The sequence below is a fragment of the Crotalus tigris genome, unplaced genomic scaffold (assembly GCF_016545835.1).
Source record: "Crotalus tigris isolate CLP2741 ecotype Arizona unplaced genomic scaffold, ASM1654583v1 scf7180000017744.3724543626:3957646, whole genome shotgun sequence".
Taxonomy (NCBI): domain Eukaryota; kingdom Metazoa; phylum Chordata; class Lepidosauria; order Squamata; family Viperidae; genus Crotalus; species Crotalus tigris.
The window spans coordinates 2,053,423-2,077,490 of record NW_024096611.1 but is presented as its reverse complement, the minus strand read 5'-3'; the positions used below and the strand labels follow the sequence as shown (position 1 = coordinate 2,077,490).

The window sequence follows — 24,068 nt, the reverse complement described above, 5'->3', positions numbered from 1 at the left end:
TCCATCAGTGGGAGAGGAAGGAAATAATTTTCAGCATATCCCATTCCTCCCTGTAGCACGTATTCTCCCTAAAATCTGCCTCTAGAGTAGAGGACCCCAAAGAGCAAATATTGAGTTGCTGGAAATACTAGGGAAAGACAATTATTGCAAACTGTCCCATGCTTACTTTACTAGCAGAGGGACATTAGCTGAATTCCACCCAAGAGTTAAGATGTTTACATTTACTGAAATCACGTTTTTCTCATTATGTCTCATCAAGTCAGTGCTGACTTGAAGCTATCCCAGATAAACCTCCTCCAGGATATGCCTCCAACTTGGTCCTTCAACCCATCACCATATACCTTGCTACTATGCTTTGTGTTCTTTTCCTTCCACTTTTTCTGGCATTATAAACTTCTCAAGGAAGCTAGCTTTTTGTATAATCTATGTAATATATCTTAAAATATAATTTGAGCTTGGTCATTTGCATCCCAAGTGAGAACTCTGGGTGGATTTATTCAATGATCTATTTGTTTGGGGTTTTTTTGGCTACTTGTATTCTTAGAGAGTCTTTCCAATTCTGAAGTTTAATAAGTGTTTACCATTGTCTTCTTTCATACAATATGAGGCAGTCATCCACCTCCAGCATTTTCCTATATCACTGCTGCCAAATATAGGAGTCTACTTGAGATAACCTTCAACCCTCAGGTGAACTGAGTATCTGTTGAACATGCAAGTCCTGATATTCTTCTCTCATTCTTTCAAGGAATGCACCCATTACTGTCACCGTGATGAGGAAGTACACAGCAGGACTTGAAGAAGTAAATCTAATTAGACATTAACTAAATTAAGTTATACATTAGTCTATTAAATCAGACAATACTATCCTACACATGTATTTTAAAAGGTGAATTTGGGGAAATAAACCAATAAGCAAAGCAATTCAAAATTTGATCAAATATTTGCATATAATAAAGTATCTGGATTTGATCTCTATTATATGGAGTAAGTTATCTCTGAAAGAATAGGTCCAAGTCTCTTGAACCTTAGTTACTCGGAGTTGCTGAAAGACAGCACTGACCTTATTGCATGCTTCTAATATCTTATGCAAAAATTAACCATATGTGAAACAGATTTCAAAAGTCAGCTCTAGAGACTACAGAAGCATGGATGATAACTGACAGATCTTTCCATTTAAAGCATTGGTATCCAACCATCTGGCTTGCTGGGGCCACACTGAGTGAAGAGGAATTATCATGTATAAGATATATAAGAAGCTACTGTATATAAATGACATAATGTTAAAGATTTATGATCTTGTGGGCTGCATTACTAGCTGTGCAGGCCTGCATGAAGTCTGAGGTTCAGATATGTCTGATGCAAAGGATACAATCAATATTTCCGGTTCAACGGTTCTCAGAAAAAAATATTTTTACCTCTACTTTATTTACAATATAAAAGGCTGTTTATTAAAATTAGATATGACAGGAGACATTTTACTTTGGTTTAAGCCTGGAACAATACAGCTACTTGAAGCATTCAGCGAGATTCCAACTTGGCTAAAATCCTAATGGATTTAAATTCTTCCGTGTTGTAATGGGGTAAAATGGAAAATGTTCCAACCATGAGGAAAAATTGAAATCTGTTAATCTGTTATTTGTGTTTTATTCCAGACCCCATTATCCATCCTACAGAAAAAAATGGGATTAAAAAAATACTTTAAAGAAAACATGCTCTATCTTCTTATAAGTGCTATAAGAATGTTACATCAAAGTTTTGATGCATTTTGTAACTGCAGTAGTTCCTCACATAGGCAGATGATAAAATTGAGAGTCAGCACATATTAATTGTAGCAACATCACAAAAAGATGTTCATTAAGAAGCAGAAATCTTGGCTGCAGTTTAAGGTAAAAACAGAAGATATATCGTAACACAAGCCATTCGAAATTTGCCTTAACTAATGCACAGGTTTCTTTTAAAAAATGTGTTAAGTGGTAATAATCATAGCTAAACATGGGTTGAACACTTGCTTATAAGTAAGTCTTCTATTTATGTGAATGTACTTCTTTAAAAGCATGGTAAAACAATGTTTTAATGAATTTTCAGGCACTCCCTGGATTCAATGACCAATCTCTCTACTTTGTTTTTCCCTTTCAAGGATGAAAAATTGGTAATGTGCTACTTTTATCTTTGTCTCATCTTCAAAAATTTAGAAGTATACCACAAACATTTAAAGCAAAGCAGTAGTATATTTAGTTCTAACTATTTCATAGCACATGATACTTTCAATTAAGATTTCACGTTTAGCTAAAGCCACCTGATAAATTCAACAAATGCAATATTCAGGAATTGGTTTATTTTTGGTTTACAGACAAAGGCACCCAAATATTTTTTATTAAATAATTATTTAAAATGCTGTTTTTGAAATCTATTCTTATACTAGGGAACTCACACTGTAGAGGAATGTTGTTTCTATAGTCCTAATTCTAAATTCTGGCATATTCAAGGGATCTGTTTCATAATGCCTTTTTCTCTCACTTCAGATTTGACCATTCTTTTTGAATTTTGAAACTTTCCAGGCTAATATTCAAATTCACAGATTTTTCCTTTAGGTTTGAAACAACTAGTATTGATATTGCTATATTAGCAAGAATAGCATGACAATATTTAGATACAAAAAAAGCATGAAACACCTAGATGTGTGGAAGGCTGAAAGATTTGTCTCAAAAATGTTATGGAGAGTTGTGTTATTTCTCAGCTGTATTTGTTTTAAGGAAACCTATAATTTATTCCATAAAACAAGATACACAGGAAAAAATGACTACCTAAGTAACATACAGTTGTCTTATCAATATTTATTACATCTGTGTACACATGTACACATGTACCCATACTCTTGCATGTTAAGTTCTAGACATCTATTCCAATGTGCCAAACTGATATATGGTCAGTGAGGAAGAATTTAGGGAGCAACGGTGACAGACAGATATAGTAAGGATGTTGCAAATAAATGGTAAAATGTTACATCACAAAGTTCACAATTTATTGTATTCCACCATTGCAACAGCAGTCTCACACACTCTTTAAAAGAGTATGGTCCTTGACCATGCAATATGTTGTATCCCTGTAAATATTATATGCACATTTGACTTTTGTTTTTAAAAATCATATTTAACTATGAGAAAAATAGTTAAATTTTAACAAGGAAACATTATTTTTAAAAGTAGAAGCACAATTACATGGAAGATTTTAACAGTGGCATAAAGTTTGAATGTGGAATAAGAAGTGTAGGACACATAATGTCTTGTGCATAACACTTGTATGGTTCATTCACAATTTACTTAAGCATAGTAATAAAAATAGATACACTAGAAGTTGATCAGATTATCCTATACCACACCTGGAAATGTGGGTTATAACAAATAAAAGCATATAAATTAGCACAGAATGTAGGACATATCGTGAAATATAAGAATGTAGAACATGTCATGAGATATAAAAAGCATGTTTTAAACGTAGCATAATTCAAATCTAGTTTTTATGGGGACAGTTGCAAATGGATGCTCACTCTAAATCAATTTAAACATATAGAAAAAGATATTAGCCCAAGTAGAAATTATTCAACAGTTTCCATGTTCTACATTTTTGTTTCAACTATTTCTACTGAAACTACTGAACTTATTTAGCATAAATATACTGACTCCTAAATGCTAAATAAAGCATTTGGTAATTCATTTTTAAATTATATAGGTAACACAGGGAACAGACTTCTTTCCTATTTGGATCTCAAGTTCCTGATCTGCAGTGAAAGTTTCTCTTGCTGTATTTAAGGGACAAATTCACTTATTTCATCATTTTCTCTTTGCACCCTCTTTTATAGCCACAATTCAAAAAGCTGGAGATAAAACACTGTGTACCAATGGCAGTTTTCTTCTTAAAAGAAACCTGCCTTTTTTAGTTGAATGATGGGCTTAAGAAATAGGTGAGGGAAACAATCATTCTAATGCTTGTGTATAATTGTCAGTAGTGGAGTTAACTGTTTCCTGTGGATTAATCTGCATGTATAGGTGTACTTGTAACAGCAGTCCCCCCCCCCAAAAAAAGATTTTTTTATTTCTTTTAGTAATTTTTGTATAGTTAAGACCCTCTGGAAAAGAGCTAAGAAGGAAAGATTAACAGAATGCCCAGTTTAAATAATTTACAAGGAATATTTCTCATAAGATTAACCAGAAAAAATCTACTTTGATTCTCAAATAAATTGCCACCCAAGATAATAATTTGTTTACCTTATCTAAATGCGCTTATTTGCAATAAAAATTAAGTTTACTATGTTAAGGCAGATTTTAATTGAATGCATTCCAGACTTGCAGTTACACTGGTCCATGGCCTAACATTTTCCTCATACAGATATAAATCTGCTTGGATATTTTACCTACATATTTGCCTAATGAGAGATTGATCCAGATTAGCCATATAATCTTCACAGAAATGCACAATTAAGCATCACATGAACTGTATTTCACAATCCAGATCTAATATTTGATGTTTTTACAAAAGACAAGATGAGTAGGTATATTATACGGCTTTGTGCCATTAGACCACCAAGTGCATAGATGTCCTAATGCTGGAATTGTCATCTCTAATATCTCATAGTGCTGGATGCTCTGAAGTAAGAGAGGAACTTGTAACATAGGCTAACAACAAAATACCAGATGTTTCTTGCCATTTGGGATCTTGCAATGAAAATTCGCCAGATGAGAATTACAAGTACTGTATTGAAGCCATACCGTATGTTCCTTAGCCTAGAGATAAATCAAATCAAGAGAAAGGAAAAAAAACAAAAACAAATGTGGGAAACTTAAGAAAACTGGCAAATAAGAATATAACAGCTTGAGGCGGAAACAAAACATATCCTTTATCACATTTCTATTTGATTAAAAAGGGATTTTTATAGTAGTGTGTACAATTTTGTTATTGACAATACAATAGTTTAGTTCTAAAAAATCTGCATATCAGTAAACTATACTGTTCTACAGTAGAGATTTCCTTTCATATCATAGAATTCTCCTATCATACATAAAGATTTTTATGCAATTCATATGCTCTCTTCCTATAGAGTACATATATTAAGAATTACAAGATAACTTACATTTGAAAGACTGATACAAACAGTAACATCACTTCCCAGTTTCTCCCCAACTTAAAAGGTTATCAAAACCCCAATATGTAATCTTCAGACAAAAGAGATAAGCAAGCAATGTGGGGAGTCTTGATGTAACTCACCTAAATTATTTTACCATAACACCTGTTTAGCATTTTTTGAAATGATTACAATAAGAATGTCAATTTAGTATTTTAATATTTACAGAAGTGTTTAAATATTAATACAAGAGTTAGTGTGGCATGCCTTCCTACATTTTTCACACTCACAGAATTACATCAATCGCAATAGCAATAGCACTTAGACTTGTATATGCTCCATAGTGCTTTTCAGCATTCTGGGCTTTACAGAGTCAGTATACTGCCCCCAACAATCTGGGTCCTCATTTTACTTACTCTGGAAGGATGGAAGGCTGAGTCAATCTTTAGCCGGTCAGGATCGAACTCCTGGCTATGGGCAGAGTTGGCCTACAATACTGCATTCCAAGCACTTTGCCCCTACAGCTCATTTTACATTCAGAATAATTAACATAAATATGTATTAATTTATGAAGTAAAGAAGTCAAGTCCACATACTTATTTAAGTGTTTCCGAGCTGCTGGGAGACCAGACATTTCTTCATTCAGTACATATTTCTTTGTTCCCATGCAGTAATTTTCCATATATTCTGCCCAATGTAACTGCCGAACATCAAAATTAAATACCTGGTGTAAAAATTAAACAATGTATCTATTACTAACAAAATATAGTTTTGAAGTCAAATCAGTAGTACAATGGATAAAACATTGTTTCTTAGTAAAAAAAAAAAAATCAGCTACCCACCCAACCTAGGATTAACTTAACTTCCACTAATGATCCACAATATTGACTCCACAAATAAATTCAGAAGCTTGAATCCCTTATAATAATCACAAGCACAATTACATAAGAAGCATGTCTTGTAGGTAGGGATGTTTTACAGGAAACTAACCTGCCTTAATAGTCTCTGAAAATTTCAGCTAAGATAAAAACACTATTGTCATCAATATTTTAAAATCACCTTATTTTAATATTAAAGAGATTGTTTAAACTACCATTTATAAGCCCATTGTTACTATTGTGTAGTGGAACACCAAAAAGTATCAGAACAGTGATCTCTAAAGAACCTTATGAAAGTTTTTTGCTACATTTTATTCAGTGTTAGACACTCAATCTGTAACTCAGTTAAAATGTTAAAAACCAACAGCATTTATCTTGGAATATTCTTGGAGTTATTCATAAAATTTACAAATCAACCCAGGACCCTCTATGTTATTAACATATAAAATTAAATGTTTGCATGTTGATCATATACAGAGAAAGGGAGAAGGATCACTACTAAATAATCTTGTGCTACTACACGACACATGCTCATAAGCAAACAGTTGCCACATAGACAAAGTTATGTTACAGAAGCACTGAACAATTACAAACATATATCCAAAATGCAAAAAAAAGTTACACAGTATATTACTATGAAAAACATAGTATATTGCCATTCCAACTATTATGGAGGACATTTGTTTTGAATGAGGTCAAGGGATTTGTTTCAATATCCTATTGTTTTTGATTGGAAAATTTGAAACTTTTTAATCTTCATTCCACTTGAAAAGATCCAATTCAAAGTGTTTGGCAAAATGTTTTGAGTTGGGCTGTTTTATTCCTAGCTCAAAAGCAAACAGTTTTGAGTAATCAGATCCATCTCTAATTACATTTTAATTTCTATCTTAGACAGACAACAGTTATATAAAATATAAACATCCTTAACTAAACTAAATGTAAAAATGCATGTAAATTTGGAACATTATCTGCAGCACATTAATTTGTACTTGATATATCATTCTTAAATGGCTTTCTATCAACCTACCTTAATGTTAACACTTTAATATGTATGCGTTTTTATTTTACAACTAAATCTTTTTTTTTTGTACTCTATGGAAAATACACTACTATATATAGTAACTTTATTTAGGTTTATCTGGGATTCCAATGCAGCACATACAAAGATCTAATTGCGATTATGAAAATGAGCATACTGAACACATCTGACATTTTATTGTTGTTTCAGAAAAACTACAGTAGACCAAAGCTAGGAACTATGGAAGGGAATCACGCTACAGCTTTATCTTTTCATTAGTTTCTTATGTTTTCATTTTGCTCCTTATTTGAAATGCTATATGTACTATATTGTTATCAAGCAAAGCAATACAAATTAACTTGCCTTTTTGTCTTCAGGACTCAGCTGGCTCATAAGCATATTGACATTGTCTGTGTTCCATTCCCAAGAATTACTTGTGAAGTACTCTAATAGCACCATAGCTTTGTGAAGACGTGTTATTGTTTTCATCATCCTATAGTCCAGGAAAACATGTTATTAAAGAAAATCACACTCACAACTTAAATATGACTCAACTTTTAGAAGGAAGGTTCCTCCACGGGATCCTTCAGTTTACCAATTACACCATTAAAACCTGAACAGAATTTTCAAAAATAGAGTACTTCTGCATAGCATGTTAAATAATTTTTTTTTGAAAGGCTGAGGTCCTTTGCTTAGGTAGTACTGTAAACACAAGAATCTATGTATGAATTAGGGCTATGCAGATATGAAGGGGAAACGTAACATCAATTGCAACTCCTTTAAACCAGTGCCTTTTTTTAGGATCACAATGCACTCCAAATCATCTTTAACCTTTTGAATTTGAAGCTCTGCACAACTCTAATCAACCACACACTATAATTCACAAAGAGTTCAGATTTGCATGGAGATATTCCTTTGCCCATTAATTTAGAAATTGAAAAGGTCGTGGAAGAAATGTTTTTTTATAAAACCATCTTTTTTTGAATACTGGTTATAAAGGATGCTTTGCATCACACTGGTTCAGACGTTTACTACTTATTATGCAGAAATATTCTATTCATGTTTATTGCCCGTCAGTCAACATTAAATATTTTGTTTGAATATAGTGCATTCTATTAGTAGGATCAACTTGAAATTAGCTTTAAAATACGAGTATCACTGAACTTGAATTTAGTAAACTCTGTTGCACTTTTTGTTGGTGCCGCTATAACCAGCAATACAAACCCAGGAACCTTATTTGACAGCTATTCTGACCCTGACTCATTTCAAGTTTGGACCTTATAATAGAAAGCACTGATCACCAGGAAGATAAAAAGATGAAGGAGGAAAAGAAAAATCACCATGAAAAAAAGGTTGCTTTAGACATATTTCTTTTATTCAGTTATGATAAACTTGCTTATATTGAGGATATCCAAATGCAATTCTATTGAAAATAATAATGTGCATTTATTAAAAGGAAGACACACATCTGAAATATAAATAACAAGCTTCTATAAAGGTAATTCAGAACAGTGAAACTATATATTATAGTTTCTAATTTTTTTCCCCAACGGATCTTAACAGCTTCTGGGCCATATTAAGAGAAATTGTACATTTTGTCTATGTTATAAAGTAGCTGTCCCCAACCTTTCTGGCACCAAGGATAGGTTTCGTTAGAAAAAATTATCTTCCATAGATGGCGGGGGGGGGGGAAGAAACTCATGTGCAACCTAAATCCCATGCATGCACAGATGAAGCTTTGCTTGCTCACCTGTCGCTTGCACGGCCTGGTTTCTAACAGGCCATGGTCTGGCACCGCAGAAGGGTTGGTGACCCCTGTTATAAAGTACTTTTTTCAAACATTTATAACCATAACATCCAGCTCAACCAAACGTATTAAAAACAAGAGTCCTTAATGATATAAAATTTATGAGGAAAATATAACTAAGTTTATGGAAAGGACACTAAGAGGCATCCTAGATTGTTTCTCAAAATAAATGTTGCACTAGGGTCTCAAGTTGAAATCATGTATATATGTATGTGTATATAAGTATGTGTATATACATATGCATACATACATACATAAATGTGTATACACGTATATACACATATACATCTTTCCTGGAGAACATTTCATTTTTCAAATCTGAAAAGACTTCTCTTTCAACATTGTCATGATTTTTAGAGGTTAGTTTGGTTTCATTTTATTGTTTGCTTGCTGGATAGTTGTGATTTTAGTTTATGATATTCTATCTAGCTTCTTCTATTGTTTATTTATTAAAGCAGTTTTCTAAATATTATCACTCCACTCTAAATATTATCAATCCTTTAAGGACGAGGTTAGGGACAGTTTTTCATGGAGAAAATGTATCTGATTGCTAAAAATCAATATCAACTCTAAGAAACATAATCAATCCATAAAAATTATATAAACAAATAAGCAATTTTTTTTCTTTTTTTCTTATTTGTAAACTATTTAGTTATATCTATTATACAAAAGCTAGCAACTATATCAATAAAACATTTGTTTTATGGCAATAAATGATTATATTAAGCATATTAAGCTGTAATTGCCAAGCAATAATATAAGGGACTTAAGTCAAAAAGGCATCTGTTCATCTTCTACTCACATGAATCTATTAAATATTTTCTTCTCTGAAACATATTATTCTAACAGCAAAACCATTTCCTAATGATTTAGAACATTTTGTAGATATCATTGTTTATACTTAAGTAGTACAATTTTCATGAGCTGAAAACACTCACAAACAGCCTTTCTTCGAGGAATGCTCCTCACAGAGTTTTTCTGCTTAAGAACCACTGTACATTTGCATGAATATTCCAATGTTGCAGATCTTGTAGAATTATTAGTGTCTGAGTTGTTATATATTATTTTTGTCAGACAGATGAATTACATAATACAATTAGACAACCCAGAAAACACTCAAATCTCTCAAACTTAATCACAATCCTGCAAAAACTGAAAGACACCATAGAATATATTCAGCCTTTTGCATCCCAAAATGGAAAACCTTTATTAATGAAACAAATTTCTTAATCAGGAAAAAATTCAGTTTGACTGAACTTCCATACATTGCTACTCTTGCAAAGAATTCCAGAATTCTTTGGTGTTCCTTCACAAAAGTTTGTAAAATAAAGACAGGTCACAATGACCTTTCATATAGTATTTAACATTCATAACATTTAATACCTTAGTTCCATCCCATTATTACAATTTGTTCCAGGTAGAACCATATTTTGATATCTCAGCTGATACAAGGTGCTGCACCCAGGCTATAGATTGGGACTAATTATAATAGCAGGTTATTCCTGAAGCCACTGATATTAACTTACAAACCCTACAGTATATTATTTGGAATCAGATTATTTGGAACAAAATACTTTCCCTCTTTAAGATGCTTAGGATTTAAAGTAATTGAGAATTATTTTTATTTTGATCCTCAGAGTTGTTGGGAGAATAACATTAGAAAATTCTCTGTGGATGCTTCTAACCTTTAAAACTCCTTACTTTGGCAAGGAGCTCTCTATTAATATAGTACATTAAAGTAGTGTATTTTTCCTATATGGGTTTCTTCATATTTTTACGGTTGCATTCTATTTTTTTTTTCAGTTTTTGACTGTGTTACACTGATTCCTATCTTATTATTATTAATGGCTAAATACTACGTCTGATTAAAAGACAAAAATTATGTAAATAAAATAATCTTTTCTAATGCTATTTGATATCTGGAGGATTTTTGCTAAAGGGAAGCTTCTACATGTTGTTTATGATCAACACAGAACAAGATGAATTTTAATGGATTGTACTTCTTCTTTATAATCCCCTCCTTTCCAGTATTAGATAGCATAACAACATAAAGTTATTTGATACTGCAGAGAAATTGTATTGCAAGTTTAATACAATTATGGATCTGGTCTTTGATTTTTCTATACCCTACATTTCTATGCTCAACTTGTTTTATTTTTCAAAAATCATACTGTAACATGCAAAACCTCATTTTGTCTCATATACAACTTTGTCAACAATAACAACCTCAAATAGCTAAAAGCCTGAAAATTGCCAGAGGAAACCACTGCTAGGCTAAAAAATAATCTAGTCCCACTTTTCATTATAGAAAATTACACTGGATTTCTTTGCCAGCAAAGAAATGAAAATGTACCATGTGAAATATCCCAATGCTTGACAAAATTACACAATATGCCATGTGTGTGAACAATTAAGCAAGCACTTTAACTAAATTTAATCAAAAGCCACAAACATAGCTTTCCTAAACAGGACCGGGGAGTTACTAAGGTATTGTGGTCATAAATTTGATGGTTTCTTAAGAGAGGTAGTCAGGCAACAGCCTGCTACAAATATTGCTGAGCTAAAATGCCAAATATTTTCATACTGACCTGGCTTGTCTGGGATGCTAAGAATTATAATTATAATTAAGCAACATTGGGAGTACCACAGATTGCTTTTATCCCATTTAGCAGGCAACTAAAAATATATTCGTAATGTTTCTCCAGCCTTTTATTTTACTGTGATAAATGTTAAGATAAACTAATTCAGCATCTTTCATAAATAATAGAAGCAGAAACTGTCTCCTTCTTGGATCTCTAATTACACGTTAAAACACAATCTCAAAGGAAATACTTTTTCATGTTATGGCCTATTTGAAACATACTTTGATATTAAAGTATAAATTATGGTTGAAGCTTATTAACTAACTTGGGTGTACATATTCTACCTGACTTGTAGATTGTTATTATTACAAATCATTAGACTGTTTTATTAAACCATTTCAGCAGGAAATGGATTACTTCAAACCACTTTCTCATTCCTCCTAAAATGTACAAATACAGATATGAGGACTACCACCAATAATGCTATATGATCATAATGTTCTGGAGAGATGGTGATCTCGTTTTCTGATTCCATGGTACTCAGTTCCAAAATGTGCTAAATTTTAAAATAAAATCTTTTTATCTCATAGAAAATCATTACATTTCAGCTCACTGAAAACTAATTTTACATCAGAAGACATTCTGAAAGGCAGATACTGTCTACTTTATACAATGAATCACTTTTCCTTTGTTTGATGCAGTGGTTCTCAACCTTTCTAATGCCGTGACCCCATAATATAGTTCCCCATGTTGTGGTGACTCCCAAGTGGGTGTGGCCACCAATAAGAGGGAGTAGGACAGCTAGGGAAAAGGGAAAAAAATGGCGGACAATGTGGTTTGGCGACCCCCGTGAAATGGTCATTCGACCCCAAATGGGGTCCCGACCCACAGGTTGAGAACCACTGGTTTGATGGGATTCTAGTGTAAACAAGATCAGAAACAAACCATTTTATAAGTACATGTGTTCATCATTAAATAGGAATCTAATTTTCTCTGCAGGCAGAGTATGCAGAGTTTGTGGGATAAATTATCAGTTCACAGTGGTATGTTTTTAACAGATGTATCAACCAGTTAGTATGCAAACATGTTTAGGAAATACAAGCTTCGCTGGTAGGAAACATTTTTTTAAAAATCATTTTAATCCCAAATCCACCTTTCCCATGATAAAAATCAAGGATTTAAAATGACCTCAACTTAATATAAGCACATCCATGTATTTTTCGTGTTAACACTATGGAAGTAGTTTTTCAGGCATAGTCGTTTGGCATATTACTTTTCAACCACCTACAGCTCCTGCCATTTCCTGGTGGTCTCCTATTAAAGAAGTAATCTGGCCTAACCCCTGCTTAGATTCCAAACCAAAACAAAGTCATTCAGGTGATGTAACCTACTAAAGCATGTTTTACAAAATTCAAATACAGTATATTAAAATGTGAGTTATATCTGAAAGTTATATTACACAATAGCTGAGGGGAGGGAAAGAGAGAATAGAGTTTCTGAGGGGACAGGAAGAGAGAGAAGAGCTTCTGGGAATGGAAAAAATGTTCTCCACTCGAGAACTTTCTTCTAGGAATGTAGAGAAGACTACTAAAATGACAACAATGATACTAACCGATGCTCAGTATCCTTCATGGGAAAGTTGTTCTGAAGAGTAAAATTGCTGTGTATGGACATGGGAAAATATTATTCAATTGCCTTTGCTTGCAATTGAATAATATTTTCCCATGTACAAATGAAAGCTATTGCCCAAATTGTTATGACAAAAAAGTAAGAGCTGTGTCTGCTAAAATTATTTCTAACTCTTGGAACAGTATGTTAATGCTGTAAGAGAAATAATAAAGTTTCCAAAGTCAAAGACATATTCATTTTCTCATAGGTATATAAATTATACACACACACGCACACATACACATACCTACAATCTTTGACTTTGTACGTGTGTGTTTATGTGTATTTATATTTACAGATATAGATATATAGTTTCCTTCTCCTCTTCAAATACTAAACTACTGAAATAATGTAACAATATATCTTCTGTTCCTTCACTTTTGGGGGTGGAGGCTGTGCAGTTTGAGCAACAATTCTGCAAAAGAAAGCTTGAAAAAGTTGCCATTTTTAAATGTTAAGATAGAGAAAAAATATGCAGATTTGAGCAGTAAAAGTATACATTTGCCCGCTTTAAAAAACTCCTAAGCCAAAAGAATTATAAGCCAAATGATGGTGATATAAAATATGTCCTAAGTTATCTAAATAATCCATTAAAAAAACCATGTGTACCATAGTTTTAGTATTTCTATCCCCTTTCCCTCCCCATTCATTTTAGCTTATAATTTTCAATAACAGTGCTAGAGTAGGATGATTTGAAGAACATAGTAATTGCATGACATGGACCGATGACTCTAATAAAGCAAATGTCAACCAGCCACTAAGTCCCCAAAATTTCCAGCTCTTTTACTGTTATTGTTGGTTCCTCATTAGTAAATCTAGGATAAAAAGCTCATGCCATTGATCTAAACTGCCACCAAGCTTCCATCACTTTTAGCAAAAAATTAGCCCTTTCTTTCTTACCACGGTTTCTGACCTGTCAACCTGAGAACAACATCGTATAAGAACGCAGGAAGTATGTGACCGACTGTAGTCCAATAATGATGAATAAAGGGGTTGGACTGGATTTTAAGATTGGGACGCCTGATTGCTTGTTCTAAAGGATTCCTCTTGAATATCAAATTTAGGTAACATTCTGTAGGAAAAATAAGGGTCAAAATGTTCTGAGTAGCTCTTGTTCAAAGAATAAATCCAATCATCTCTAGACATCCTAATGGGTTAACTACTCCATACTACCCCATTTTCACTGTTGCCGGAAAACAGCAGACTTGGAGTCGAACACTTCCATGGATTTAACATTCCATTCAACCATAATTACGAAAAAGAAAAAAAAAGTGTTAATTGTGTTAAGCATGGGTTGTAAAAAACCAGAGGAACACAAAGTAGAGCTAGTCACCATTACCTTGGGTTTCTTCCTGTAATCCTGAGGTAGATATCATACAGGAATGCTGGGGCCTTATGGCTTACAGCAATCCAGTAGTGATATAAAAGGTGATTGGATGTTAGATTTACATTGGGCCGTCTGAAGGCCTGTTCGAGAGGATTCCTCTTGAAAGTGGATATTACATGGTATTCTAAGAAAGAAAAGTTGTGTAACAGCTTTGATAATAACCATGTAAATGTACTGGACTTCCATGGACATCACAACAGATAGTACTATTCCCATTGATTTAAACCACATTATTTTCTATACATACTTCATTAACTAACAAAGTGAAAGCATTTTATTCAATTAGACTGTAAAATTACAAAACTTTCTCATTGGACTTGTTTGCATACCTAAGCATCACTTTTTAATTTTTCTCCCCTTTTCTCTTTCTTACTTATTAAATCTGTGTGAATAAATGAGAATAGAGTTTCATAGGCTTACCTTCCTATAATTTACATAATCATACAACACTCAGGCATGTTACATTAAAGCAACATTTCAAAATTAAGATATATTGTATAATAAATTCAAGTAAATATTAACAAACTCACTACATAAAATAGATTATTTTTTTAAAGATCTGAGCTGGTGCTTCCTCTACCTTAACCTTTATTAGTAAGTCAGCCAATTTTTTTTTCTAAAGAAATAATTGAAAAAAATACAAGCTTTCCTTTTTCCACCCATAAAATCTAACCAAAGAACTGTAAATAAGAGATTACCTCTAAGCTAATGCCTAGATTAGACAATTTCTTAAGTTTCAAATGACTTCTGGGAAATACAAAATCAATATACCACATGGAATCTGAAAAGTTTAGAAACTAAAACAGTGGGCTAAATCTCAAATATTGGATGATGGGATCAGATGTCAGCGATAGTATAAATTTCAGCATAATACAGCGGCACCATATGAGCTAATGGGACAGAAGTAAAATCTGACTTTTTTTTCTCAGCTTCCTGATATGTAAGGGACATCAGCAAATACTATGCAGTTTCAAAACACATTTCTTGTGTTTTAGTATTGTTTGGTAATATGTCCTAATCAGAAATGCTATACAGCCATATACAGCCATACATCATAATTCAAATGCTAAGTAAAGCCACAGATACGTGAACACTGTTCCAAAAAACTGGTTTGTATCAGTGCATTTCTATCAGAAAAATGAGGTTCTGTGACTTTTATACAATATGCAAATTTGCTTAGTTTTATAGACGTTTAAGGCTATTTTTACTACACCTCTGAAAGTGCAGTGTGTACACAGGCAAATAAAGCTTGTGTAACCTTGTATTTCCTACTAAACATGCAGCTATGTGATTTACCCACATTGATGTAATTCAGATCAAATACTGAAGTTTTTCACTCCTAAAGTGTTCTATTCGATTGAGTATAGTTTAAAATATACATAACAAATTAATGAGAATATAACTTGGTTCAGTTGTATACATTTTTAAAGATGAACTTCAAACTGGATCATCTATTCAGCGAAAGAGCAAAAACAAAAAAAAAAGTCCTTCAGATGTATCCAGATAGAAGGGAAAATATAGCAGAATTAAGGAGAATCACTGCTATTTTTAAAAGTGATTCCAACTGAGTCTAACTTGATCATGGCTATCTTTATAAGCTATTTTTAAAATGAACTAATTATGAGAGGAAAAAAAAGAGGCCTACCAACTTCACCCCAATGAAAGGGATTAGTGCCACCCGTTGTACAGTTGTATACCATAATATTTCTTGGCCTGAAAAAAAAAAGATTATATTTTTTCCTATATCATCAGTATAAAACAATTTAGGCATAGTCAAAAACAAAGAGAAGCAGAACAGCAGAAAACTGGCTGAATAATTATAAAAAGTAGAGCAACAGAAATATAAAGCAGCAGCCAAACAGTCAGTTAACATTACATTTACAAAATAATTCAGTGGGATTAGGATCCTCAAGGAAAGGCAGAATAGAAATGTTGATGCATAGCCATCTTTTTAGAAAGGCAAGGGGGGGGGAGAACTACAGAAAATACATGCCTCTGGGTTTTTTAATTAAAAAAAAATAGGACTTATAACAGGAGTCCTCAACCTTAACAACTTTAAGACTTGTGGACTTCAACTCCCAGAATTCCACAGCCAGCAAAGCTGGCTGAGGAATTCTGGAGTTGAAGTCCACAAGTCTTAAAGTTGCCAAGCTTATAAGGAGGCTGTGGTTTTCAACTCATATTTGTCAGCATATTCTCAAACTTGCTGCAAATTTTGCCAGTTTTACAGGATTTACACTGACTACTTAAACCTCTTCCGTTCATTTCAATTAAAGAAAATGCCGTGTGTATGTTAAAAAAGAACTTGGCCAGGGTGTGCAAAACAAACAGAATGTTTGGCCAGAACTAAAGTAAATCAAGATTTTTCTGAAATCAGATTATTCTGCTGTCAACAAAACATGCACATTTTATTTGAAATAGTCAGGATCTAGAATGCAGTACCATCCTTAAATCTGGAACAATATATTCAGATATTGCAAGACCATGTCTTGCTATATTAAACAGCTGAAATCCTCTAAAGAAAGTTAACATATAGCATGTTCTGAAAAAAATGGATTCCTAATGCTGATATTTGTACCAGCATTTGACATTACCTGCTGCCTTTTGGCATTTTAAGTTCTGTACACCAGAGTTTGCCAACCTTTCAGGGTTGGCGGCCCAGAGCAGGGGGGAGGAGGGAAAAAAAGGGATGGTTTTGTGGTGGGATGAATGCATGCGCATGTACAAACACCCATTGCTCGCGCAAGTTGGGCTGCAAACTCCTACGCTCATGGCAACATTCATGCGAGTGGGATTCTGCAAATATGCACACTGGCCAGCCACTCATGCGGCCCTGTAGTCAAAAGCCCACAGCCCGGTAGTGGGCCCTGGCCCACAGGTTGGGGACCCCTGCTGTACACCATATTCGATATTTTATTTTCCGGCTTTTAGATCATTGCCGTTTCTTTTCCAGAACGTCTGTCTTGATGATATAATTCTTTTAGTGCATCTTTATTAATGTACAGGTAGACTTTGATTTACAGCCACAATTGGGACCAGAATTTCCATTGGTAAGCAAGGTGACTGTTAAGTGGGACATGACCAATTTTCCTACTTTTTTGCCACAGTTGTTAAATAATTCACTGTTGTTGCTAACTAAATTATGTGGTCGTTAAGCAAATCTGGCTTTCCCCATTGATTTTGCTTTGCTGAAAGCTGGCTGGGAAGCTTACAAATGGAAATCATACGACTCCAGGATATTGCAAACATCATAGATACATGCTGGTTGCCAAGCACCTAAGGTTTGATCATGTGACCCTGGAGATGCTGCAATGCTCGCTAAGTACAAGGACTGATCATAAGTCCCTTTTTTTCAGTGCCACGGTAATTTCAAACAGTTGCTAAATGAATAAGTCGAGAACTATCTGTATTCTATAAGCTGTAACAGACTGGGACAGCCCATATATCTCATAAATAACAAATAAAGGTTTGCAAATATCTTCAGAGAAAGAGTGCTGTCAAAAACTCAAGCATATCTGAACAATCACTTATGTTCAGAACAATGAAAGATCATACACTCCCTGATCTTGCATTATAGGTCAATTCATGACCTCAGAAATCAGTGATAAATTTCAGGCTGAGGATAGTGGATGTGTTGAGTAACTCAGATGAACTAGGCGGAACTGCACTTGTTATTAAAGCCTAGACCTATGTATAAGTTGAAGGAGCCTAATGGGTGTAAAGAAAAAACACAAATAACATCAATATTTGGGGAAATTTAAGCTTATAATTTAATGTTATATAACTATTGCTTATCCTATGTAAAAAGAATTGTCACCTGTTATACCTATTAACTCCTGAATACCAAGCAGCAGCTATTGTTGCATTGATGACTACATCTACAGGAATAAGATCGGCAACTGCATTATTTGAGGCTCGCATTGTTCTAAGAATTCCTTTTCCTGCCTTAAAATAAAAAAAAAAAATACACATTAAAAAAGCCATTTCAAATAAATTCAGTTTTTAAGAGAAAAAAAACCCTTCATTTAACTGTTACTTACAGCAATAAAAAGGCCACTAGGTCCATTAAAGTTATCAATCCATCCCTGTTGAGAAATAACATAATGAACAATGAAATATTTTGTATTGTGTATTGTGTTTTAATAAAACTACATTTTAATCAAATGTCTGAATATCTAATATTATATTACATTCATACCTGAAACATTCCGTATGGTTAAAGAATGTGCTTTTTTAGAAGAGAAATGTGTAGATAAGAAATGACAAATGTTAGTTATGAATACCAACATGTACTTGTTTTAAAATATTTATTGTTTTATTGAATTGCTGTATGCTGCCCAAAGTCACTGTTTGTGCATTGCGGCAGCTATATGAGTTTGCTAAATAAACAAACATCCATTTTCAAAAGGCTTAAGAAATAATGATTCTTTAGCATAGCTATGTTTATAGAGCAGTTTTTGATCCAACAGATAAAAAATCTTATTAGACATGAAAGCTGCACTAACTGCTTTATCAATAGGTATCTTCTTCTCCCTCTACTCCCCAAAGCCTCATATATTACATCTGTGATCAGACATAATGGTAAACTGGGATTTTGGAAGATCTTATAAATGAACTTTTACCCCAACTTGGCTCTTGAAGCTAGCATGAGTAACTCAACAAAATAGAAATTGTCTTTTTTAGCATTCCGTTTAAATAGGGATCCTAATCTGTCCCTCCCAACCCTCTCTCATGTTTTCAATCTAAGAATTAACACAGTTTGAGGATAAAGTTGGAATTCAGAGTTTGAACAATATACAAATATATCACTTTTTGGCTTAATATATTGTACAAACCTAGACAATAACTGATGGTAACATAAACCATACCTTAATATAACCTGAAAACTTCATTAATAGAACTATTTCCAGTTTAGTTACTTATAATGGAAGAACCAACCAGGAACAAGGCACGCTCCAAGAACTGATACATTCGTGGTATAACCGAAATATCAAGAATCCTGGTTTACTTTGCAAGTCAATATATCCACTGCTTAAAAATACTCATCTGCATGAGTTTAATACAGTTGTGACATTTCAGAAGCATGAATTACTGGAATTATATATCAAAGGAATTGTCAAATTTTGAATTACTTCATCAACAAAAATAGGTCTTAGAACAAGGAAATATTCTGCTTAGTTCTCATTATGATAAAATGAGCAGATACTAAAATTTAAGGATTTGAATTAGTACCTGCTTAAACTGATACTATTAGTGCTAATATGCTATGAATGCAAAAGGCTCTGTAATTACTTTCACATACATATCAAGAAAGTAGGAATGTTTTTTCAAGAGCTGTTTTAACAAGGTGCTCCAAAGGAACAACTGCAACATGGTGGTAGCGGTAGATTAAAATATAATGCTAGTATTTCTGAAATATCCTGTTCAACAATGTAATTATTAGTAATTATATGTTAACCAATCCTTGCTTTTGTAATATAATTGAGAAGAAATTAAAGGCAGAAAGCAGAGGCAGGTCAGCTTACATCCAACTTTTCACATAACTCTTTCCAATGTCTGAACAATAAAGATAGCTCAAAGTTCAACAATAGATACTAATTACAAAATATTGACAAAGAAAAAATAATAAACACTGACTTACAGGGAAAGGCTCCTTCCAGCTGGCACCCACAATTGATGGCCTCACAATGGCAATATTTAATTTTGTACCTTCCTGCTGTACAATGTATTCTGCTAAGGCTTTTGTATATGTGTAGGTATTGGGTCTATCTCCAATTAATTTTGGTGTAATAACATTTACTAGACTGTCATCCATCCACCTGAGAAATAAAATATAATATGTTAATATATAAAGTATCACCGCTTTCAAGTGTCCAACAAGCATAATATATATCTTGTAACAACTTTCTTATTTATTTAGAAATTTTATATGGCTGCCCAACTCACTCTCAGTAACTCCAAGCATTTTACAAGGATAAAACCCCAACACAAAGCCCAATACCATTTCCTACCAATTAAATTAAGCTACCTTTTTTTATTATTTCAGGGCTAAAGCACTTCAAAGATAAAAGCATTTTGCTAAAAATCTAACACCAGGTCCACTTATAACAAATAGTTAAACATGTCTCCTTACCCTCTACACTAGAAAATCAATTTGAAAGAACATATTTTACTGTAAGAGGCTTAATCAAGTTATTTTAATCGTAAGAGTTGTCATTTTCAAGGCATTGGTTTTTAGTTTCATTTAAATATGATGAAAATTAGCATCAAAAAAGTAAATTAGTAGCTGCAATTAGTAATAATTTCATGGAAGGAAAACCTAATTTCTTATACCACTCTTTAAATCAGGGGTTTTCAAACTTGGCAACTTTAAGACTTGTGGTTTTCAACTGCCAGAATTCCTCAGCCAGCCATGATGGATGAGGAATTCTGGGAGTTGAAGTCCACAAGTCTTAAAATTGCCAAGTTTGAAGACCCCTGGTTTAAATCATTAATAGTGAACTGAGTCTGTATTAAGATTGCAATTCTAAAAGTTCTACTCAAATTAAAGTCTGATGAACTTTACAAGTTTACACCTAAATACACAGAATTGCAGCCTTAGGTGTTCTTCAAATCTACTGAAACCAACCTGAAAAATGTAATCATGTTAACTCACTTCCATTTATTTCAATAAGTCACAATGAAGTTATGCCTGAACTTCAGACTTAGAGAATAGCAAATGGGGCTAGATAGGGGAAAGGTCATACTAAAAGGAACAGCTAAAAAGCTTAATTTCATTAAGACCTTCCAAATTTAAAAGATAAGATAACCTTTATTGTCATTTTTTACTATGGGCACAACGACACACATCAAAAATGAAATTTAGTTGCCCGCTCTCAAAGTGAACAAATACACGACACACACCTAAACATTCTATATACAACATATACAAAGACCTACAAACATATACATACTATATACAATATATGTATAGACTTACACCCCTACATATACACACAAAAGTACACAGCTTGTTCATTCTAACTAAACAGTTATCACACCTCAAGAAGAGTGTATTTATTAACATTATAATGCAATTTACCACCAAAATTTCTAACTGAAAACCAGAAAAACAAACTTTGGTTAGATCCAGAATTTCACTCTAGACGAGCAGAAAAGAAAAATGTGACCTTTGCCAATCTTCTCCTCCCTCTGAAATTTCCAGCAGCAGTTTTGTATTTTATACAAACCAATATACTGGAGCAGACTTTCAGAGGGTACAGTAGTCCTCGACTTATGAACACAATTGGGTAGCCCTTCATTTATTAACAAATAAGTGAATACATTTCCATTGCTAAGCAAGATAGTTGGTAAGTGAGTTTCTCCTGATTTTACAACCTTTTTTTTGCCATGGTTGTTAAGTGAATCACTGTAGTTCTTTGGTGAACCATGCAGTCATTAAGCAAATCTGGCTTCACCTACTGGCTCGGTTTGTCAGAAGTCAGGAGGGAAAGTTGCAAATGATGATCACATGATCCCAGAACACTGCAAACATCATAATTATATGATAATATAATTATATGTTCGCAGATGATACAATAGTGGACCTTATTCATGATGACAAGGTGGAAGCTTACTGCAAGGAGGTTGAGGGGTTGGTGAACTAGTGTAAGGAAAACAGCCTAGTTTTAAATACTGAAAAAACCAAAGAGATCACTGTTGATTTCAGAAAAGGCTGGCACAGCCACACTTCTCTGTGCATTAATGATTCACCTGTGGAGATGGTTACCAGCATCAAATTCCTGGGTGTGCAGCTAACGAGTAGGCTGGCTTGGTTGCTCAACAGTGAGAAACTGGTGAAGTGGGCACAGCAGTGCCTGCATTTTCTGCATCGCATGAGAAAAGCACATCTTCCTTCCCCTGTCCTGACCACTTTCTACAGGGGGACAATCGAGAGCATCCTGTCATATAGCATCACAGTCTGGTTTGGAAGCCTCACTGCTTCAGACAGGAAGGCAGTGCAGAGAGTGGTGAGGATGGCCAAAAAAATCATTGGCAGCTCCCTCCCTCCCATCCAGGACATAGCACAGAAGCGCTGCTTGAGCAGGGTCCGTAAGATCATCTGGGACACTACACATCCTCTTCACGACCTGTTTTCCTTGTTACCTTCTGGGAGGAGGCTTCATGGTATCCGTAGCAGAACATCCAGATTCAGTCATAGTTTCATTCCATACAGCATTAACCTTGTGAACTCTCAAGCTTCCTCCTTCCGTTATATATTCAAGATGGACAATATTTAATATTTATTTGCTATGTATATGTAGTAGTGTGGGTCTATACATATGTTGTACATAGTATGTTTAGATGTGTGTCATGTATGTGTTTCACTTTGAGAGCGGGCAACTAAATTTTATTATGGTTTGTGTGCCATTGTGCCCACAGTTAAAAAAAATGACAATAAAGGTTATCTTTTTATCTTTATCTTATCATCTTATCTTATCTTATCTTATCTTATCTTATCCTATCCTATCTTATACACTGGCTACCAAGTGCCCAAATTCTGATCACATGACTATGGGGAAGCTGCAATGGTTAAGTGTGAGAACTAGTCATAAATCACTTTTTTCAGTGTCATGGTAATTCTGAATAGTCATCAAACAAATGGTTGTTAGTCAAAGACTACTTGTATAAGGTTTGAAATGGAAAATCTACAAAAAATATATTTTGCCTTTTCACCTGATGAAATGATCTGCTGATCAAAAGTGCTTCAAACCCCAAAGAACCTTTTCTAACAAAGCTAGGATCTAACCCCCTTATATCTAAATATGCAAGGTCATTGTAAAATATTAGTGAAAGTACCAGGCAATTATATTGGGAGTTAATTCAAACCAAAAATGGTCTTAAATTAAAATGCAACTCTTAATCATCATCTCCTAATATTCTCAAAAGAAAAAATAGAAAAGGAAAAATATTAAAGAATACATACTCTAAGGAATCTATTAATTTCTTAGGATCAACAGGAGGTGGATAAACAACTTCCTCAATGTGTTTTCGATTGCAGTATGCAAATGCTGTTGAAACATGGACAAACACATCTAGATTCTTCATTTTCTGAGCCAAGAGGAGAAGCTGTTGTGTTGCAATGACATTGAGTTGAACAGCATCCCTGTTGAAGTAAAAAAAAAAAAAAAACCCATAAGAGCTAGTCTTTGTGCCATGAACAGCAGCCCAAGAAAGAAAATGCCTAGTGTAAAAACAAAGCATGTAAAATAATAGAGAATTCAATCATTTTTCTGAGACAAACTTAAATTTCAAATTACAAATTGTCATACTCTTTAATTCAATTGTCAATTAAGCAAGTATATTTTAAAGTCTTAGAAACAGTAAAATGTACAGGTAGTCCCCTTAGTGACCATTTGTCAGCAACCATTTAAAGTTATGACAGTGCTGAACAAGGAGAGTTATGATTGGTCCTCAAAGTTTGGCTATTGCAGATCACTGGTCATATGATTGCAATTCAGGTACTTGACAACCAACATACATTTACAATGGTTGCAGCATCTTTTGGTCACCATTTGCAACTTTCATAGACAGCTGCCGACAAGTCAACAGGGAAACCAGCAGGAAGTC

At 33.7% G+C, this 24,068-nt stretch overlaps 1 protein-coding gene across 6 annotated transcripts in view; it reads right to left on the bottom strand.

Moving 5' to 3' along the window:
* Window positions 1-2,313: 2,313 nt before the first annotated feature.
* Window positions 2,314-24,068, bottom strand: part of FAR1 (fatty acyl-CoA reductase 1) — an 83,963-nt gene continuing 62,208 nt past the window's right edge. For 3 of the 6 annotated variants that reach the window (XM_039340365.1, XM_039340366.1, XM_039340367.1), the window contains exons 4-12: window positions 23,425-23,604; window positions 20,101-20,278; window positions 18,500-18,544; window positions 18,277-18,404; window positions 16,105-16,172; window positions 14,412-14,583; window positions 7,379-7,508; window positions 5,716-5,843; window positions 2,314-4,781 (exon numbers count right to left, since the gene is read on the bottom strand). In XM_039340365.1, coding sequence (XP_039196299.1) covers window positions 4,619-4,781; window positions 5,716-5,843; window positions 7,379-7,508; window positions 14,412-14,583; window positions 16,105-16,172; window positions 18,277-18,404; window positions 18,500-18,544; window positions 20,101-20,278; window positions 23,425-23,604 — 1,192 coding nt within the window. In that variant the 3' untranslated portion in view covers window positions 2,314-4,618. Of the gene's footprint in view, window positions 4,782-5,715; window positions 5,844-7,378; window positions 7,509-13,972; window positions 14,145-14,411; window positions 14,584-16,104; window positions 16,173-18,276; window positions 18,405-18,499; window positions 18,545-20,100; window positions 20,279-23,424; window positions 23,605-24,068 lie in introns of all 6 variants that reach the window. The other 3 variants (XM_039340362.1, XM_039340363.1, XM_039340364.1) reach the window with 3 other exon arrangements.